At 35.7% G+C, this 20148-nt stretch overlaps 1 protein-coding gene across 3 annotated transcripts; it reads left to right on the plus strand.

The window, feature by feature from the left end:
* Positions 1 to 3207: 3207 nt before the first annotated feature.
* On the plus strand, positions 3208 to 19713 carry LOC18445086 (putative beta-D-xylosidase 2). Of its 3 annotated transcripts, XR_016049851.1 has the most exons (8): positions 3208 to 3841; positions 7542 to 7832; positions 15505 to 15674; positions 16269 to 16404; positions 16792 to 16889; positions 17225 to 17575; positions 18055 to 18468; positions 18851 to 19713. XR_016049851.1 is itself a non-coding variant. In XM_006855232.4 (7 exons), the coding sequence occupies exons 2-7, from the start codon at positions 7566 to 7568 to the stop codon at positions 19438 to 19440; spliced, it is 1890 nt and encodes a 629-aa protein (XP_006855294.2). In that variant the 5' UTR covers positions 3682 to 3841; positions 7542 to 7565; the 3' UTR covers positions 19441 to 19713. The 3 variants fall into 3 exon arrangements, 2 of the variants coding, with proteins under 2 accessions (XP_006855294.2, XP_088715159.1); XM_006855232.4 differs by lacking the exon at positions 16269 to 16404 and having other exon boundaries at positions 3682 to 3841; XM_088859033.1 differs by lacking the exons at positions 3208 to 3841; positions 7542 to 7832; positions 15505 to 15674.
* Positions 19714 to 20148: the final 435 nt, after the last annotated feature.

Raw genomic sequence — 20148 nt, forward strand, 5'->3', positions numbered from 1 at the left:
TAGGGGTAAGTTAGCATTGAGATTTACCCTAAAAGTGCAAAAATGTTTAATGTGGGGACACTGCTCACAAACGTGTGTCCTTTAGTTGGGGCGACTCAACAAGCAACCGAGGAATAAAAGCAAGTTGCAATTTACTTGGGGGAAGTCTATATAGGGTGCTAATTTTATAAGGGTGCAGTTCGCATACGGATGCATATGAAGCGGTAGAGGTAAAGGGCACCTTCAAATTTTATCATGGTATATAATTTTGATGTAAAATGTTTTTAGGATTATCTTAAAATTTATTTTTATATCTAATTATAAAATTTTAAATTTTAAAAATGGTCAAAATCAAGTAGATCTATAAACATATGAAAATATTGAAAATTAACGGTGTAGATAATATGTTGTAAAATGCACTATTTTTTAAACTTAAAATCTTTTTATTTTTCATGGTCATACATCTCGATGTCGAGATGACCAATCAAAGGGTTTTTCAACATTAAAACTACCTTTTCTGATGGGTTTTTTAGGTGCATCCGTAGTTCTACATTATAAGATTGCATCCTTATATAAACTTTTCCATTTTATAATGTATAAGTAAGGTACACCTGAAAAACCCACTGGAGAAAGATGTTTTGATGCTGACAAAATTTCTAGTTGATCATCTTGACCTTGCGATTCTTGGACGAAAAGAACAAGGATTTCAAGTATTAAAGTTAGTTCATCTTTTAATACGTTATCTAGAACTATCTATTTTTAAGATTTTCAAGTGTTTATAAAACTACATCACTATTTTAAAAATTTAAAATTTATACTTATGGGTGGTAATATATTTTCATATCATAACAGGCTTTCTGGCATCGAAACTACAACTTTTAGTATAGTTTTGATGTACACCTTACTTCAATAGTTTGAGGTTGACGCCTTTTGAAACTTCTCCCAATGGCCTAGGGCGCAGTCGCTCGTACAAATAACTTTTTCTTGTATTTTGAAGCGTATAGTCACCAAGGGCTTTCATGACTTAAAAATATCCACTGAGGACATCATTGTCATAATATGAAAACTTGGGCATTAAGAAAATTTTGTAAGGACACATGGGATTTGTCATAATGCATACCGATGCTATAAATAAGTCTTATTTGGCACGCTGAACTTATTGTGTCCATGTAAGACTCCCCAACAAGATGGTAAAATACAAACAAGGACAATTATAAATAAATTAATTGCCAAAAAAAAAAAAAAAAAACAAAGAGGTACAAAACAATAATCATGCTTTTAGTTGTGTTTTGTTCCATTCTAGAATAATTTGTCGAGTATGTACAAATTGCATGCATGCATGCCCCTCTCTCTCTCTCTCTCTCTCTCTCTCTCTCTCTAGCATGTGTAGGAATATGGAGGGTGAACATGACAACAATCTAAAAAGATTGGGGGTGGGAGAATAACAATAAAGTATAATATTGAGCTTAATCATCCATCAAAAGAATTATGTTTGTATGTCTTTGTACAATATAATACAACCCAGCATATATATATATATATATAAGAATTTGGCGCCATTATCATGTGAGGGGGCTTGTCCTTTTACATGCAACAACTCATCCAAAGCACCAAACATTCTATTCATCACATCATGAAGAGGTGCACAAAAAAAAAATCCAATATCAAGAATTCAAAGACAGCTGATGAAAAATATATAATCTCTTAACAATATGCGGTGGTAAGGTGTGTTGCTAAAGGAAACGTGTTGTCATGTATGGTGATAGGATCGTTAAAGGGAAATGATGCAAACCCACCAAACATCTCTAAACCAATTCTCAACCGATTTGTGGGGCCTTAATTTATCATATCCATACTCCTTTATCCTAAACCCCATCTTCACTTCTACCCTTACTTAAAGATCCCAAACTTTCACTCACTTGATAAAAGAGCAAAAAAACGAAGAGGAGAACCAAGTTCATTGCAGCATTGTCAAAAAAATGATGAGTATTTCAAATTATTGCATTTTGGCCATTTGTCAAAAAGATTCGAAAATGAAACTAGAAACAAATTAGAAGGAAAGAACGATGAAGGAATTCTCTATTCCATTCCTATCTTCTGCCTAAATATTAAATTCCGTAATGTGCATTGAGTGGTATCCTCTTGAACAGTGCTTGAAACATTACTGCTCTAGATTGGGAATCATTGATCTGGGTTTGGTCATCAGTCTAACTTAAAACCTACAATTTTTATTTAAGATATCGTAATTCTTCAAAGAAAATTATGAGAAATGTTTTCTTCCTTCATTCTATTTTTGTTTTTTTTTTCTTTTATTATCAGGTACCACCGATTTGTTAGAGTTGGATGACCGATGTGGATCGGAAATAGTAGGTGGGTGATCCAAAAACAGTCCTCTTATCAAAATCTTATCTTAGTATTCAAAACTTCAAGAGTTTACCTTTAAAAATCCACGAGTGATGTTACTATTTTAACCCTCTTTTTCTCTCAAAACAAGAGGACCAAATTCAAGGAATACTCTCTCTCTTCACCTTCCCCCATAAAAATAAAATTCAAAGTAGTCTCTCTCTCTCTCTATTTTGGATAAAGGAGTAAATTGTAAGGACATCTAGGCTCTTTTCTCTCTCTAGCCAAAAGAGTAATGTGTGAGAAATCTAGGAAAACCCCAATCGGCTTCTCATGGATGACATGGTGTGTATGGTATGGGCCACCAAGTAAAAGGGCGGGGCGGGCGCAAAGAAAGTAAAAGAAACAACGAAGCTCATCATCGCAAAAGGAAAGATGCGACTGGAAACGCATTATGGAGCTCTCAAAGAATAAAATTCTTATACAAACAAAATCTGGTTGGAGCCTCTTTCCCAACCTTAAATGCCCTCTCTCTCTCTCTCTAGAAACACATTCTCTTTCTATCTAGCATCCGGCCAGAAGCCGAAATCTGGACCACCGGCCCTATTTTCCCGGCCGGTGGTTTTTCCGACGTGGTCCCCAATTCATCGGCGATTTTTTCCACCAGCACGGGCTACTCTACTCGCTAGGCCAATTCCCCCTATATAACCCAACCTCACCCCGACCTCTGTCTCCCACTCCAAGACGACTGACTACTCGTCTCGTCACGGCATAGGAGCTTCCTTCTCACTCTTTCTCCCACTCTAAGATGCGTTTTTCTTCCATTTCTCTCTCCAAACCGCATTTCTTCTCCGCCTTTCTCTCTATAAGACCATTTTTTTCTTCACCTACTCTCTCGCAATAGGAGTGTTTTTCAACTCCTCTCCGTCTAGAAGCCGAGTTTCTTCCCATCTCTCTCGCAAACTAAGATGAGTTTTTCCGCCACCTCTTTCTCACTCTAACACGATCTTTCTTCCCACCTCTCTTTCTCTCTCGCTCCAAAACGATTTTTTCTTCCGCCCTTCTCACTCCATTATAAGTTCTTCTCCAAAGACAAGTTCCCCCACCTCTCATTCTCTCTCTTGCAATGGCGAAATCGATACTTTTGGCCACGTTTTTCTCTCTCCTCATCGCGACAACTTTTCCGGCCATCGTAGAACCAGGCCCCTCCTTCGCTTGTGACGGACAAATGGGTTCGTTTCCGTTTTGTGACCGGTCACTGCCGATTAACGCCAGGGTTAGCGACTTAATCCGGCGGTTAACCTTGCCGGAAAAGACTAGGCTCCTGGTTAACAACGCGGAGGGGTTGGCGAGGCTTGGCGTTCCTCACTATGAATGGTGGTCGGAGGCTTTACACGGTGTGTCGAATGTGGGGCCCGGTACAAGGTTTGGCGGTAATGTTCCCGGTGCCACCAGTTTTCCTCAGGTCATTTTGACGGCTGCCTCTTTTAACTCTTCACTATGGGAAGAGATTGGTCAGGTAATTACTAATTTAATGTTGTGATATTTGTTTGGATCTGTGGTGTTTAGTGTTGGTTTTGTATCCTATGCTGCCAGTTTGGTCTCAAACAGTGTCTTAGCGCCTCCCTGACCGTATGATATCAACACTTGCGTTCCTTTACACAAAAGCAGTTGGGCGGATGATCCTGGCCGTCCGTTGATCTATTTGACGGGCGGGGGAGTAGGAACAAGTCAGGAAACTGTTTGGAAACCCCAAATGATGGATGGCATATGTTCATTGGTATTTATTCCACTAAAAAAAAAGGAAAAGTATACAATGATGCTGGTAAAAGGTCGTCACAATTAATATTTGATTATCGGATATAAAGTTGTATAGTTGTATTTATTCCATTGGCCACAAACAAATTTTAAAATAAATTTTTTTGTATTTTGTGACACATTTAAATTATCAGATTTCACAATAATTGTGACGGCAAATCATCTCAATGTATCCCATCTCAAAAAAAAAAAAAAAACGAAGATAAAAGTTTGTTGGTATTTATTGAAAAAATATATTGAAGTTTTAACCATTATGGAGAAATCGTAGGCATTTCATCTTTTATTTATTAATATGACGGATTAGTTTCGAGAGTGATAGGACCTGTTAGGGAATGTGACATGTCATAGTGGGTCCCGCTCTCTTCCTCTTGTACAGTCATCGATTCGAAAGTGATGGGCTCTAAGTACTCACACTCTTTGGATTAATGGACGTGGTCTCATATAGCGCACCTCCATTGTTACAATTTTCTCGTTGGAACTTTGATTCAGAACGCGCCGTGTCCAACTTGAATTGGCCATGGTCTGATTTTCTTTAATTTAATTAGATATCTCCCAAGAGACTGGTCGTATTTCTATCGGAAATTCTGGACTTGGCGCAATACACCCCCAAATCACTTTAGAAAAGGGAAAAAGTTTATAATGATTTGGTTTGGAATAATTTGAAGTCTCCAAACAAATTTAGGCCTCTACTCCAAGCCTCGTTGTGAACTCAACTTATTTCATTAAAAAATGGGTGAAGTTGGCAATATCGTTGCATCCGTAGCTGTTTTATGGTAAGTGGCGCCCTCAAAATTTATCATGTATATAATTTTGATGTAAAATTGTTTTTAGGATTACCTCAAAATCTATTTTTATATCTAATTATAAAATTTTAAATTTTAAAAATAGTTTAAATCAATTAGATCTATAAACGTATCAAAATCTTGAAAATGGATGATGTAGATAATATATTGTAAAATGCACAATTTTTTAGATTTAAAATTTTTTTATTTTTCATGATCATACATCTTTTAGATGGGTTTTTGAACATTAAAACTATCTTTTCCGATAGATTATTGAGGTGCATCCCTAGCTCTACATTATAAAGTTACAACCTTATATAAATTTTTTCCTCAGTGGTTGACATGACATGCAAACGGTACTTTGGAACTTGAATTTTAAGCAGAAAGTAGAGGTGATGGCAGTGGTTAGCTTTGGAGCAGGTAGTGAGAATGGAGGGCAGATATAAATGCGCTTGCGAGTTAATGAGGTTTCATACTTGGGATGGATAGAAGCGATGGTGTTGTGAGTTGGGTAAAGTTAAAGCGGTGCGCTTCTTGGTGCGACTTTCCCAACTTCATTATTTGCCTTCTTTCTCATAATCAATTAATTACCAAACACCAACTTTACTAACCAAGAAAAAAAATAAAAAAAATTGACAAAGGGAAAGGGAAAGAAATGTTGCTTGTTGGTGCGACACAGCTCCACGTAAAGTGAGCGTTTGGGATCCCGAACAAAGGCTGCAAAATTCGGAGTGTTTCTAATGATTCATGCCATTGTTTCTAACAAAATCGCCTCCATTTCAACCCTTGCTTCTCTCTCTGATCCCCTGGTGGTCCTTCATACTCTCGCAATGGAAAAACAGTTTCTTTCACAGTAACAAATTTCACTCAAATCTCTCTCTGTTGTGTCCATAGGCATTCATTAAAGACCAGGCAAAACATGGGTTTTTTTTTTGGCTACTGTCTTCGTTCTATTCACTTTTAAATATATTTTATACACGTGATGTCCAAAGTTTACAGCAGAAAGCTGACCTGTGGGGAAGCTTCAACTCCAACATGTGAATGGTCCCAAACTCCAATCCATTATATTACACATTATTTCTCTCTCCTCTTCTCTCTCTCTCTATATTAATCCTTCAATTGTCCATCTCTCTCTATTAATCCTTCAATTGCCCCTCTCTCTCTCTATCTTTGGGTGCCATGTTCTTTAGCATATAACTTTTTAACATGGAAAAAACAGTAAACCATATCCCTGCTTCTTTTTTATGAAAATGAAAGACACAAGAGTTTTCAATTCCCTGACTTGGAAAGAAGAGTGACTGAAAGTCTCCCTTTCTTTATCTACAAGGACCATATTAGGTGAACCTTTTTTGGTATGGTCCCTCTTTTCGTTGACTTTATGACGACGTTGTCCCCTGTGAGTTTCTTAATTTACATGACCCAAGCGAAAACCGTATGTCATGTCACTTGAAATTTACGTACTGTGGGCTTCGTGACCGAAAAAGTTAGAGTCCATTTTGGACGGCCCAGATTGTCAGACGCGCTGCAAATCAAAATCTAGACCATTTCGTGTGTGGGTCCCACAACTAACTATGTTGAGTAAAGGGCATTTAACCTTTCACTGCAGGTGAACGATGAGGGGCAATTCGGTAAAATTTTAGAAACTTCGGTATGGTTTGGTCATTTCTTCCTTGCCGAGCTGGATCGCCCTATCCATATATTTTCAAATGGATCCACTTTTTATGCGGTCGAGCCCTGCATGTATAGAAATGCGGGCTTATTAATAAAGCTAATTTTAAGATGAATTATTTGTTTTAATTTTTAAGGACTCAGTAATCTGTAGCATGGAGATGATGAATATGAAAGAATAAGTAAATTTAAAAATTTAAAAATAATAATTCTAATAAAAAAACATTTGAACCATTAATTTTAGATGAAACACCTACTTGCATCCATCTTTGAGATGGATGCTTTACATTTTTTGGACCACATAGGTAGTCATGCGGTCCAGCCCACGTGAAACAATTTCCCTTTTCAAACTGTGGGAAGTACCCTTAGCACGATTGGTGGACCCAGCCAGAATGCCCAAGACACTAGCCCACCCCTATTTTGGTTAATAATTTATAAAATGAAATTTGATTCATTTTCCTTATCCCTACATGTGGGTGGAAAAATTGAATTTTTGAAACATCACTTGTGTAGATTATCTTAGTTCCTACTCTAAGTTAGTATTTAATATCATGTCAAAGGTATAGCCAGTCTCATAATTGCTTTAGTTGGCTTTATATTAGGTGTTAAGGCATGGGGCCAGACTGGCCCTACACCCTGAGGGACAGCCTGGCCCAGTCTCATACCAGGCCTGTCCGGGCCCATGCCAAAGAGGCCCAAGCTTCAGGCCATGGTGGCCCAGCCTTGGCCCGCCCTGAGGCCACATTTTGTTGCCCACCCCTTAGCCTTTTATGGAAGGGGGGAGCCACCCCGCCCATTGCTACCCCTCCCCAACATTTCCAGGCCAAAAAGCCAAGTATTAGAAATTCATGTTATTAAATAAGCCATACTAAAATTCATGTCATAAATAAACCATATTTTTAATTTTTAATTTTTTATAATAATTTAATAATTATTATTATCAATATGCAGGCAGTGTCAACTGAGGCCAGGGCAATGTACAATGAGGGGTTAGCTGGGCTAACGTTTTGGAGCCCAAATGTGAACATTTTTCGCGACCCGAGATGGGGAAGAGGACAGGAGACACCAGGTGAAGACCCGACTGTGGTGGGTAGGTACGCTGGTCGCTATGTTAGGGGCCTCCAAAATGCTTTTGATGCAAAGGATCCCAATCGCTTGAAAGTGGCAGCTTGCTGTAAACACTACACTGCCTATGACCTTGACAATTGGAAGGGCGTTGATCGATTCCATTTTGATGCCAAGGTAAGTCAGATAAACCCTTCCTCTCTCACCTCGGTCACAAACAATTATTTCTTGATAAATTTAAATTATTGTCATTTTATCCCCATAAATTCTACTGTTTGATAATAATTTTAATTATCCAGATAAAATGAATTTTATGATGATTTAGGGTATCCCCTAATTATCACCATAAAAAGAAATTTTCTCGATAGTGTACATGTAATCTGAAACCAAAACTAGCAATTTGAATTTAAAAAGGAATGTTTCATTTGTTAACTCTTAGAGAGAGAGAGAGAGAGAAATTGTCGTATCTCATTCCTTGACCTTGAACCATACAAATGCACAAAAGGTTTCTATGTGTGACTGATTGTATATATCTATATAAACGGAAAATATACGAGCAATAAAGCAAGATCTGAATTATTCATATCTGAAGGAATATATTGCCATATCTTTTGTCCTTTATCATCAACACCATTTACCCACAACTAGGTGTAAAAATCTCTATAAGGAAAATGGGAGGCAGTTTGCAAAGAATTGATAATGGACATGTAAAGGTATTAAGTTGGACGGTGAGTTTTGGTATTTTAATTCGATGTTAGAAATATTTGTCAACGTTGTCACCTAATCCATAATTATTAAGGGAAAGTTTTTTATCTTCTTTCTACAACATAGAAGTTCAATCCTCCCTCTTATCCAACCGTCTAGTTTTTCATGAAGGGTTAAGATTGCCCCAATCACAATGTCATGTCTCTACATTGTTTTATTTTTAATTTTTTTTCTATAAACTGTTTTGACACCAAATTTTGGACCTCTATTTTTCTATTAAACTCGTACTAACGAAAAATATAAAAAAATATTTTCAATAAAATAAAATAACTAAAATATCCTTGAAAATTCAAGGGGTATTTGGTCATTAGTTTTTATCCAAAAATTATTGTTACTATTTTTTATAGGTGCTTCCCAATGAGAAGATGGCACATACCAAATTTTATGTGGAGAAATTTTTTATTAAAAAACTAAAAATAAAATACTTTGTGAAGTCGGATCTAAAATCAGACGATGAATGACTCTCTTGATAAAAAATTGATGGCTGGATGGCAGGGGGGAGGATAGGATTTCTATGTTGTACGGGGAACATAAAAAGCTTTCTCAATTATTAATATCAATAAAATTTTATTTTATAGAAATAAAATAATCCATTTAATACATTAAATTCTCAATAATAATCCAAAATTCCAGATTAAAAAGATAATTGTGATATTATCATGTGATTGCCACTAAGTTTCTTACTGATCTCTCTCTATGTTTTAGGACCTTTTGAAATATTTTTGGGAATGTTGAAAAATTGGTCGAGAGCTTTAATGTTGATAAATGCTGATGAGTTTACTTGTTGGTCAGATGATTATGTGATTGTGCTCGCATTTCATATCAATAATTGATCGATTTGATGGAAGTAGTAAATTTTGATTATGACGGCTACATAATTTGTGGTTTGAATTTTTTTTGAAATGTCATCCTTCCAGCCCTGTTAAATAGGGAAAGACAGTGCTACCATCTCTAGCCGCATGAATATTGGAAATTTAGAATAAATTGGAGTCCTTGGAGATGTTTTATTTCTTTGGATTTGTTAATAATTGTATGAAGTTTTTTTCAAACTTGGTTACTTTTCCACCAAAACCAGGCCCGCCCATGGGCCGGTTCCAGCTAACCCAGCCGGGTCCGATTTGACATGCCTGGTGAGTCCCACGCTGGATCAAACTAACAAAAACAAACTTGCTTTATTAGCAATTCCTCAATCCTAAGCATTACAATTGACCAATAGTGAATGTATTTATTGAGGAGGTACCTATTAGAATGATATCAATAGGGCCTCATGGCTTTATAAGGGTTTATAACCCCTTAAAACATATTAGGTGCGGTTTCTATAAGGTGTCAACCTTACTCTATAGAAGTAAGGTGTACTTCAAAAATCTACCTGAAAGGTTATTCTAATATTAGAAACTTTTTTAATGATTAAGAAATTTGTTTTCACCCTTAATTATGAAAACCAAAGCTTAAAAAATGATGTTGATCAAGTAGTTCTATAAGCATTAAAAAACCTTGAAAATAATCTAGATAATGTGTTATAATATACATTATTTTAAGATATGAAATCTCTTTTTTCTTTCATATATGCTCATATCGAAGTCGAGGTGGTCGATAGTAGTGTTTTTTTTACTTAGAAACAATTTTTTTTAGTGGATTTTTGAGGTGCACCTTATTTCTACTATATAAAGGTGGATGCCTTATATAAATTTTTTCCAATTGATATTTGTCCTTTTTTTCTTGTTCTTTTATGTTTGGATTGCACTCACTATCTTTAGGTGTCCAGTGGGAAAGATTGCACAAAGGTGGGTTTTGATGGTGTACCATCTTTAAAGCCACCTGATCTTCACCTAAGGAGGTCACATATACTTATAGTCAAACTCGACAAAGTGGGGAATTTTTTTTAAATTTTGAGTCTAGCCAACGACACTCTTATAACGGTTCATTATAAAATTTGATGTAAAAAAATAATTATGAAATTTCTTTTGAACTTTGTGCATGGTCAATATAATAAATGCAGTCACCTAATTTCCGATCAAGATTAATTGTGATCACCTTATACCAAGAATAAATTTAATTGTGACTACTTTATATCAAAGGTAAATGGTATCATATTTTATAACTAGATAGAGAGAGTTGTCTTGAGAGAAAGAGAACGATTCGATGGTCTAAAATAGTTGTTCACCATTAACCATTGGGAAATTCTATCCCTACGTTCAGAGAGAGAGTTGTCAAGGGAGAGAGAGCGATTCGACGATGTAGAACAATTGCTGACCATTAGAATAAGTGAGGGAAAATTGTTTCATGCGGGCTGGATTGCATTTCTACAATATGCGATCCAAAGGTGTAAGGCATCCATCTTAATGATGGATGCAAATAGGTGGTCCATCTAAAAACAAGTGTAACTAACGGTCCAAATGTTTTTTTTTAATATAATTATTTTTTCTAGTTTTCAAATATATATTTTTTATGGGAAATGATCATATAGAACCTTCTCCTACCTGTATGTATAGGACCCAATGGATCACCATTAAATTTGACATGGATATATAAAAAAATCAAATGTCACACCTACGTGATAATGTTTCTAGAGATTTTTATTAATTTTAATGGTGATCATTTGGGAACCTACCTACATAAATGAGGAAGGGCCTTATAAAATCATTACTCATTTTTTAGATTCATGATTTCGATGTCAAAAATTATATGTTATGTAAAAATTAGATTCAAATTATATTTAAAAATAAATTTATGGGCAAGCCCATGTTGGAACCGTGTCCATAAATGAGTGTATGAGGTCACAAACCAAAGGTTTTTAATCATTGCACGCGAAATATGGTGTTTGGAATTTTGTGCAAGCCTTTGCTTCCACAGAGACTTGTGTTTGGTATGGCATTGTCCCGTTGCTTTTATTTGACGTAAACATCGCACAGAGTGCTTTATTATTTATAAACGTATATTTTTACGGTAATTTGTTAGACTGCTTACAACAGCGTGCTCCCCTGGCGGCAATGCTCTACGACTTACTAGGGTAAAAAAGCCGGTTATTATATATATATAGAAATTTTTTTTTGTCAGGCCAAGGGTATCCTGCGACAGTAAACGTCAACGGTCCAGATTCAATCTTGGTGGATCTAACGATCTCAAATATTCAATAGTATTTGAATTTTAATTTTTTTTTTTACAAATCAGATTGATCTGAAATTTAGAGCGTTTGTACATAAAAAAAAAATATAAAAAAATATTTTATATAAAAAAATTAACTAAATACCCCTATAAAGTTTTAGGGGTATTTTGATCAATTTACTTTTTGCAGATTATTTTTTTTATATTTTTATTAAGTGCGTCTTGATGAAAAAAATATACACCTAAAATTTCAAGTGATTTGGATTTATAAAAAAAAAATTAAAATTCAAACACGAAAATAGGTTGTGACCGTCAGATCGGCCTAGATTCAATCTAGATCATTGGTGTTTACTGTAGCGGTCAGCTAATAGGTGTACAGGATCTACTTCTCTCTCTCTATATATATATATACATATAAAAGTGAAAATGGAAAATTGATTATGATTCATAATTACATCTAATGCCCTTCTTAAATCTGATAGCAAAAAGAAAACAAAAGTAATTTTAACTAATGTGAGGGTAATATGTTGTAAGAAATCTTGGAGTAGGGATTTCTATATTCCCCAATGGGGTGGTGAATTTTAGACTAATATATATATATATATATATATATATATATATATGGGATAATCTAAACTTCACAACTCTTCAAATTACAAATGTTCAAGATCGAGAAAGTTGTGAATGGTGGATTTATTAAGTTTGTAGTCTATTTTTTTTTAAAAAAATTGTAGGGCAATTTTATAAACATTACTACAAGACAAATGATACTTTTATCATCTTCATGAAGAGTAAAATTGAAATTTTAACTAAAGGACAATGGCATTCTATAAATAAAGTTCTAGGATACTAACTTCCAAAAAGCTATTATATTTTTGTTAAAATTTCAAAATTTCCTTTGTTTAATGGTAAAATTATCTATTTAAATAATTTTTTAATGAAAAAGTGATTATTGTTTTGATAAATACAGCTATCACAACTCTTTCTAACTTGAACTTTATTATTTTGAGGGGTTGTTAACTCTAGACAAACCCTATATATATATATATATATATATATATATATATATATATATATATATATGAGTAATGATCCTATAGGACCCTTATATATATGAGTAATGATCCTATAGGACCCTTCCACACCTATGTGTATAGGACCCTAAAATATCATCATTAAATTTGACATGGATGTCTATAAAAGTTAAGTGCAATATCTATTTTTGATTTTTTTAAAAGATGAAAAAATGTAAAAATAAGTGTTAATGTTTGAAAGAATTTCCAATCTTTGTCAAAATGATAAAAAAAACATTAAAAAATACATTACAAATAAAATCCTTTATTTTTTGGGATTTTATATGATTTTTTTTGAAATATTTGATATTACCCAGCTGGTTTTGATCTAACTAGGTAGTTAGAATTTCAACCGCTTGATTTTTTTTTACACTGGTGTAAAATTATTTAGCATTATTTAATTTTTATCCTTTGACAATTATTCCCATTGATCACTGTTCTTTTTTGGTGTTTAAAATCTAAAAAATCATAATATGAATTAAATGTTAAAGTTGAATTGTATACAATGAGACTGTCTAGCTTTTATACAAGGCAATCACAATTTCTTATAAGCATCCAATGTGAAATTTGATCGTTTTGGTGCGTCACAAAGTTCGAGAAAATCTTTTTTTTTTTTAACATTGAATTTATCGATAAAATAAATTTAGCCACCCAATTTTATATCCAATGATAAAAAATTAATTGTGATCTTCTGGTACCAAAGATAAATGGTCTCATTGTATACTTTTTAATGTGTTAAAATAATATATATCTTGTGACTATTTTGTTAAACGGTGCAGTTTGTATAGAGCCAGGGCTCTAAATAATCAAAAGTAAAGCACACATTCAAATAGTAACGAGAAATGTGGTTTCAATACTCAAAGTCTTTGTGATAGCCTTAAAATATATTTTTTGTCTTTAATTATAAAATTTAAAGCTTTAAAAATAATGTAGGTCCAACAGATTTATGAAAGCTTGACAATCTTGAATATTGACGGTCCAAAAATGTTACAAGGTACTATTTTCAAAACTTGAAATCCGTTTTTTTTTATGCCCATACATATTGATGTCGAGAAGATCAATTTAAAGATATTTGGTGAATGAAACAATCTCTTCCAGTGATATTTTTCTTATGTCCATGTTCTATACAAACTTTTGCCAAATAATTTATATTTTGTGCTTATTTTGTTAAATTTCTCGAATTTATTTTAAAGGTATGAGGGTGTTTTCGTCAATTTTTGGAACTTATCATTTTAAAATCCCTAAATGGGGGACGACATTTGGCGAGAAAATGAAGGAGCTTTACTGGCTCACACTCTGAGATGTTATACCAAAAAAATATATTTTAATTTTTGAGAAAAGATTGGTGGTCTCGATCGACTATACCGTCAAGGCGTCAACACATGTTCCGCCGACCGCCGCCCCCCCCGACAATAGTTTCAACTTTCAACTTTGGACTCACGGGTGATTTTTTGATGTGAAAACTTTCACATCTATCTTTGGTGTTTACTCGTTGTAGCATCAAATTGACAGAAAAAGAATAATTTGGAGCTCCAGAGTGCTTAAACTTAGTTGACTCTTATCCATCCGAAGAAGAGCAGAGAGATAGGGTTCTCAAGGCTCAAAATGATATTTTCTTTAAAAATCTACTTCTGAATCAAAAGATTATATAACTTTTTTCATATCGAAATGTCACCGTAAGTTTTGAAAAATCACTAACTGGGGACTCAATTGAATTGCTAAGATTTTGGGTTAAAAAACCCGACAATCACCCAAGTCTCTCCAAATTTCGCGGTAGCCGTTGTTGGCTTTCGAGCTTATGCTTGCTGGTTTTTTACTCTTGCGACGCCCTTTGAAGCGAGTGCTTTGGTTCATATCCTTTTAAATTTTCTTTTATAGAATTTATCACCCGCCCAAATAGTTGTGTGAGAAATTCTGGGCCTTTAGGAAGTTAGAGCTTGGGTCAATTTTTCAAAACACTGGCACTGTGTTCTGGGTGCAAGGCCATATGCTAGGTGATCGCGCACGACCACCCTAGCAGCAAGCTTTTTTTTTTGGAAACCAACTTTCTTCTTTGTCACGCTTTTGAATGCGTTAATTCTTGTTTCAAGTATGGTACGGTTGTCGGAGCTCAAACGAAAATGTTTCCACGAGTCCTTGATAATAAATTCAACATGATTCAGTAATACGAATATTATTTGTGGGTTCGGTTTGTGTAGAGCCTAGGCTCTAAACAATCAAATTAGAATCTACCTTTCAAATAGTATCGAAAAATGTGATTTCAATATTGAAAATCTTTGTGATAGCCTCAAAATATCTTTTTATATTTATTTATAAAGTTTAAAACGTTAAAAATAGTGTAGATCGACATATTTATGAAAATCTTAAAAATTGACGGTCCAAAAATGTGTTACAAGATATACTATTTTCTCATGTTTGTGCTTCTTGATGTCGAGATTATCAATTTGAAGATATTTGAACATCAAAACAACCTCTTCTAGTGAAAATTTTGAGATAGGCTCAAATTTGATTGTTTAGAGCCTCAGCTCTTGATAAACTTTTCCCATTATTTATTGGTTTACTCCAGTTTGGAGCTTTCAATCTGATATTTTTTCTTTGAATGGTAACTGCCTTCAATCTTGGATTAATTCATGAATAGAAGTCAATTGAGATTATAAGCTCAGATTAATGTGATCAGCTCCTTACCAATGTTTTTAAGTCAGATCGATGGGGTGGATTGCCTGCCTACCCACTGATCTGTGGGTGCGCAATCTGCCAATTTTTTCTTGAAAAAAAATAAATAGCCAAGAAATCTTTCACATGTTTTTTTGATGAATTAACAAGTACCGCAATCATAGATTTAATTACAAATTTGGGGCCTTTGCACTTGAAAATAACCTTGCTACTCGTACACACGTGTGTTGCAGGTGAGCAAGCAAGACTTGGAGGACACATATCAGCCACCCTTTGAGACATGCGTGGTTGAAGGGAGAGCTGCTAGTGTGATGTGTTCTTATAACCAGGTCAATGGCATTCCCACCTGTGCCGATCCTAACCTCTTAACCAAGACTATCCGGGGAGATTGGGGCCTCAATGGGTAATATTTCTAGTTCATTTCTTTTGTATCTTCAAAATACAGAGATGAATTATTCAAAATTCTATGCATATCTTTTAAATTTTAAATACGCATCAAAAGACACATGACCAGGACTTGGAATTTTACAAATCGGTAAAATGTTAAATAGTTAAGACTCTTATGGTATTTTTGTCTCTTTTCTGGCCACCTGTTAAAAGCCTACTATGACTTTTTTTTTTTTTTCTTTTTGAAGTTAAGTCAATAGATTGAGGAGGTTTACATCCCAAGCATTTGGGGTCCTTAAAATACTCTTCTGCCCAAAATAGCATGTATCGTTTTGAACGTACGTTCCTTTAGCCCATAAATTGCAAAGAGGGGGGAAGAAAGGCTTTTGTGGCTTGATTTCAAATAGGGAAGCTGCCTATTCGATTAGCAATGGTGATACCATTGTTTGTTAGGGTGTTTCACATCATTGTACCTTACCTTTTTACAAGAGGTCTTGTGTTTCATTTTTTCTTTGTCTTTACTTCATGATTTGGCATAATTGCTTATAGTAAGGTTGTTAAAATATCATCTGGATTTTCGCCATGTTTATTTAATGAAAAACTGGTACAGGCTTTTTGTTCCACTGACTTTCGAAAAAAAAGAAAGATGCCCACAAATGTTGGTGGTGTCCAACTTTGTGATGAAGGTAAAGGGTTCTTTGGTTACCAAATCTACAGGGGTATAGCGGTTGCAGACCCTTTCAAAGGTGGGCAAATTTTCCTTTTCAATAGAACGCAGTACCGTTTCCATTAGTTTAGCAGATTGGCTAAAGTTGCATCTACCTTTTCTCAAAAATAGTTTCAGTGTGGGTAAAGTTTTATCTACCTTTTCTCAAAAATAGTTCAAATGTAGGTAGGACCCTTTGAAGTGCATTAGTTTGCAATAGTGCTATAAAAACCAGCAATCCAGTTTGCCAATCACCCATCTAGATTAGATTTAGTGGGTAGCCGATCCAGAATGGTATAGGTTGGCGATCCCAAACATAATTCCGGGTTTTAAAACCTGTCACAACTTTCTAAAAGAGATATAGCGTTAGGTGTATTTGGATGCATAATTGGTTTATTTATATTAAATTATGTGACTGGTTGTGCAGGTACATTGTATCCGATTGTGACTCGGTGGGTGTATTCTACGACTCGCAGCACTATACTGCTACACCTGAAGATGCAGCTGCCATTGCCATTAAGTCTGGTAGGTGTCACTCCTCTTTTTTCCACTTCCTTGTAGTTCCACCTTTGTCAACAAATGAAACTTTAGAAATTAGAAATGGAAAAGCTTCAAAAATACCATTTTTGTGTTCCTAGAATAATATAACCAAATGTATTTCTCTGTGAAAAATGGCTCAAGGTCCCTTTTGTCTCCCCAGTGTTCCTACATTAAAAATTCCCCACCCAAACTATAGTTTCACTTCTAAATATGAACTGCTCTTCAAACATTCATTGGCCAAATTTGGGCCTAAACTTTCAAACCATCAAAAACCTAGTGCTATACTAACATGAAATGAAATTACATGTGAAAATTTTCAGGTTTGGATTTAGACTGTGGACCTTTCTTGGCTGAACACACAGGGGAGGCCATGAGAAAAGGGAAAGTGAGTGAGAGAGATATAGACCAAGCCCTAACAAACACTTTCACCGTTCAAATGAGGCTTGGAATGTTCGATGGGAACCCGGCCGCTCAGCCTTTCGGGCAGCTTGGGCACAAGGATGTCTGCACCCCTCCACACCAACAGCTTGCCTTAGAGGCTGCTCGACAAGGAATCGTACTCTTAAAGAATCATCGGGCAGCGCTTCCCCTATTGCCAGCGCGGGTTCGCACAGTGGCTGTTATAGGACCTAATGCTGATGCAACATTCACCATGATCGGTAACTACGCAGGTGAGATTATGCATTAAAATCTTGCCCTGTACAATATTAATAGATTTAGTTGAATAAGATCATAGATGGGAATGTACACTCTAATCCTTGAGAGAATGGAATAGGTTCGTCGTCTTTAAAGTCATCATTGTCTGTTCAAATTATGGATGATGATGGATAGATGTTAAGGACATGCAGGAAGAAAGGCCTCAATAGGGGGTCTCTCCCATGTTCTCTCTCTGATATCATGTGTTTATTTGAATAGATGGTGATGGTGCATAGGATTGTGATTCCTTTTTAGTCTATCAGATTTGTTGGGGGAATTATTAGAATTCATTCATCTCCGTTTAAAAAAAATGTATTCTCTTTTTTTTGTATGAATGTTCAATTTTCAATTTACAATTTGAAAATGGGTAAACTATTAGATAATCAATAAGTTAGTTGTGCTTTTGATAAATTTTTAAAGTTAAATTAACCATCGCAACTCAAATTTTATGCAGGAGTTCCATGTGGGTACACAAGCCCTGTTCAAGGTATAAGGAGATATGCCAAGGCCATCTACCAACCTGGTTGCCGAGGCGTTGCATGCCCTACTACCGATCTATTTAGGCCTGCCATTGAAGCCGCACAGAATTCGGATGCAACCATTATGGTCATGGGATTGGATCAAAGCATAGAGGCAGAGTTGAGGGATAGAGAGGACCTTCTCTTGCCAGGACACCAGCAAGAGCTGATACAAAGTGTCTCCATGGCATCAAGGGGACCAGTGGTCCTGGTCTTGATGAGTGGGGGTCCAATTGATGTGTCCTTTGCTAAGGACAACAATAGGGTCCCAGGCATCATTTGGGCAGGGTACCCTGGCCAAGCTGGGGGGCAAGCTATTGCAGATATTGTATTTGGTCAATATAATCCAGGTAAAATGTGTGCTCACTTGTTTTTGCGTTTTTTTTATTTTGGTAGTTCAGTGGTAGGAATCAAACTCGAGATGTAAAATTGTTTGACGTCAACTGCCAACCACTCAAGCCCAGCCCCGATTCCTAGTGTGCATGCTTTTGTATCTAAACAAATTATTTACTCCTTGAGACAGAGAGAAAGAGTCGCACACTAAAAATCTTGATGTATTTGGAGTTGTATATGTCTAAATTCTATGAGAGTGAAGAATGTTACACACAAAACTTAATGGAACTTAGAATTGTATCTCTCTAACTTGACCATCCAATTTCTACTGAGAGAGCGAGAGAGAGTCTATGTTAACTTTAAATTCTTGTCTTTCTAACTCAGCATCCAATTCTACAGGGGGGAAGCTACCAATGACATGGTACCCACAAGAATATGTCACCAAGTTACCAATGACATCCATGAACATGCGCCCCGATCCCTCGAAGGGCTACCCTGGAAGGACCTACCGATTCTACACGGGCAACACTGTGTACCCATTCGGCCATGGATCGAGCTATACCAAGTTCACAGAGTCAATAGCCCAAGCACCATCCATGGTCTCGGTTCCCCTCGACGGGAAACACGGGTGCTTCCGCAACGACACCGTGTCGTGCCAAGCGGTTAGGGTGTCTCACACTAGATGCAGTGGCTTGTTCATGAGCCTCCATATTGATGTCAATAACATTGGCCCCATGGATGGCTCCCATGTGGTGTTTGTATACTCCACACCTCCTCAAGGCCATGGAGCACCAAGCAAGCAATTGGTGGGGTTTAGGAGAATCCATCTCCCATCAAACTCTCAACAACAAGCTAGGTTTGATATTGATGTGTGCAGGGATCTCAGTATTGTGGATCAATTTGGCTTGAAAAAGCTGCCAATTGGGTCTCACCTCTTCCAAGTTGGAGAATTGACACATTCCGTTTCCCTACAGTTGATGAAAGTTTAAGGATAATAGGTCAAATTTGACCTAGCACACTAGCCAAAGCTAGTGGTTTGCCCAATAACAATATGTTTATTTTTGCTCCCAACCATTAAGGAGCACTATAGTGAGTTTGTCATATTGTATTCAAGGATATTGGGGCACAAATGGTCTCCAATTAGGCCTTGGTTTCTATTTTATTTTCAAGGGAAATTGCAATTGTAAAAATGATCCGCCACAAGGTTGATTGTGTTGTAAATTATGGTTTTCTCATATAATGCTTGAGATAGTCTTTTTGCATGTGCCCTCATTTACAGTATGCTATGGAATTTACAAGAGATTACATTTTCAGCTGCCAAGCCAAAGGAAAATTGTACAGGGAATGGACTCGACGTTAGGTTGTCTGGGTGGACGCCGCAACGTGATATCTTGAGTTTCATTCCCAAAAATTATCAAAAACTATCTGGTTATAAAAATAAAAAGAAAATGACTTGATAGGGCTGAATCCCTATCAAATTAAGTAAACCCTCTACTCATACCTCATTGAAAATTGCAAGTCAAGCATTGGAAAACCTTTACATTCGATCAGATCGACTTGAACATTATGGTTGTGAAAAAAATTAGGATTTAAAGCTCTAAGAAAAATGTATATTGTAACAAATTTTTTACACTATCAATTTTGCTTTAAAAATAAGTGTTCACAGATTCACAAGATTTGTACCATTTTTTTAACAG

This window comes from Amborella trichopoda, chromosome 2, assembly GCF_054954075.1.
Source record: "Amborella trichopoda isolate Santa Cruz 75 chromosome 2, AtrichopodaSantaCruz75HAP2 v2.0, whole genome shotgun sequence".
Lineage (NCBI taxonomy): Eukaryota > Viridiplantae > Streptophyta > Magnoliopsida > Amborellales > Amborellaceae > Amborella > Amborella trichopoda.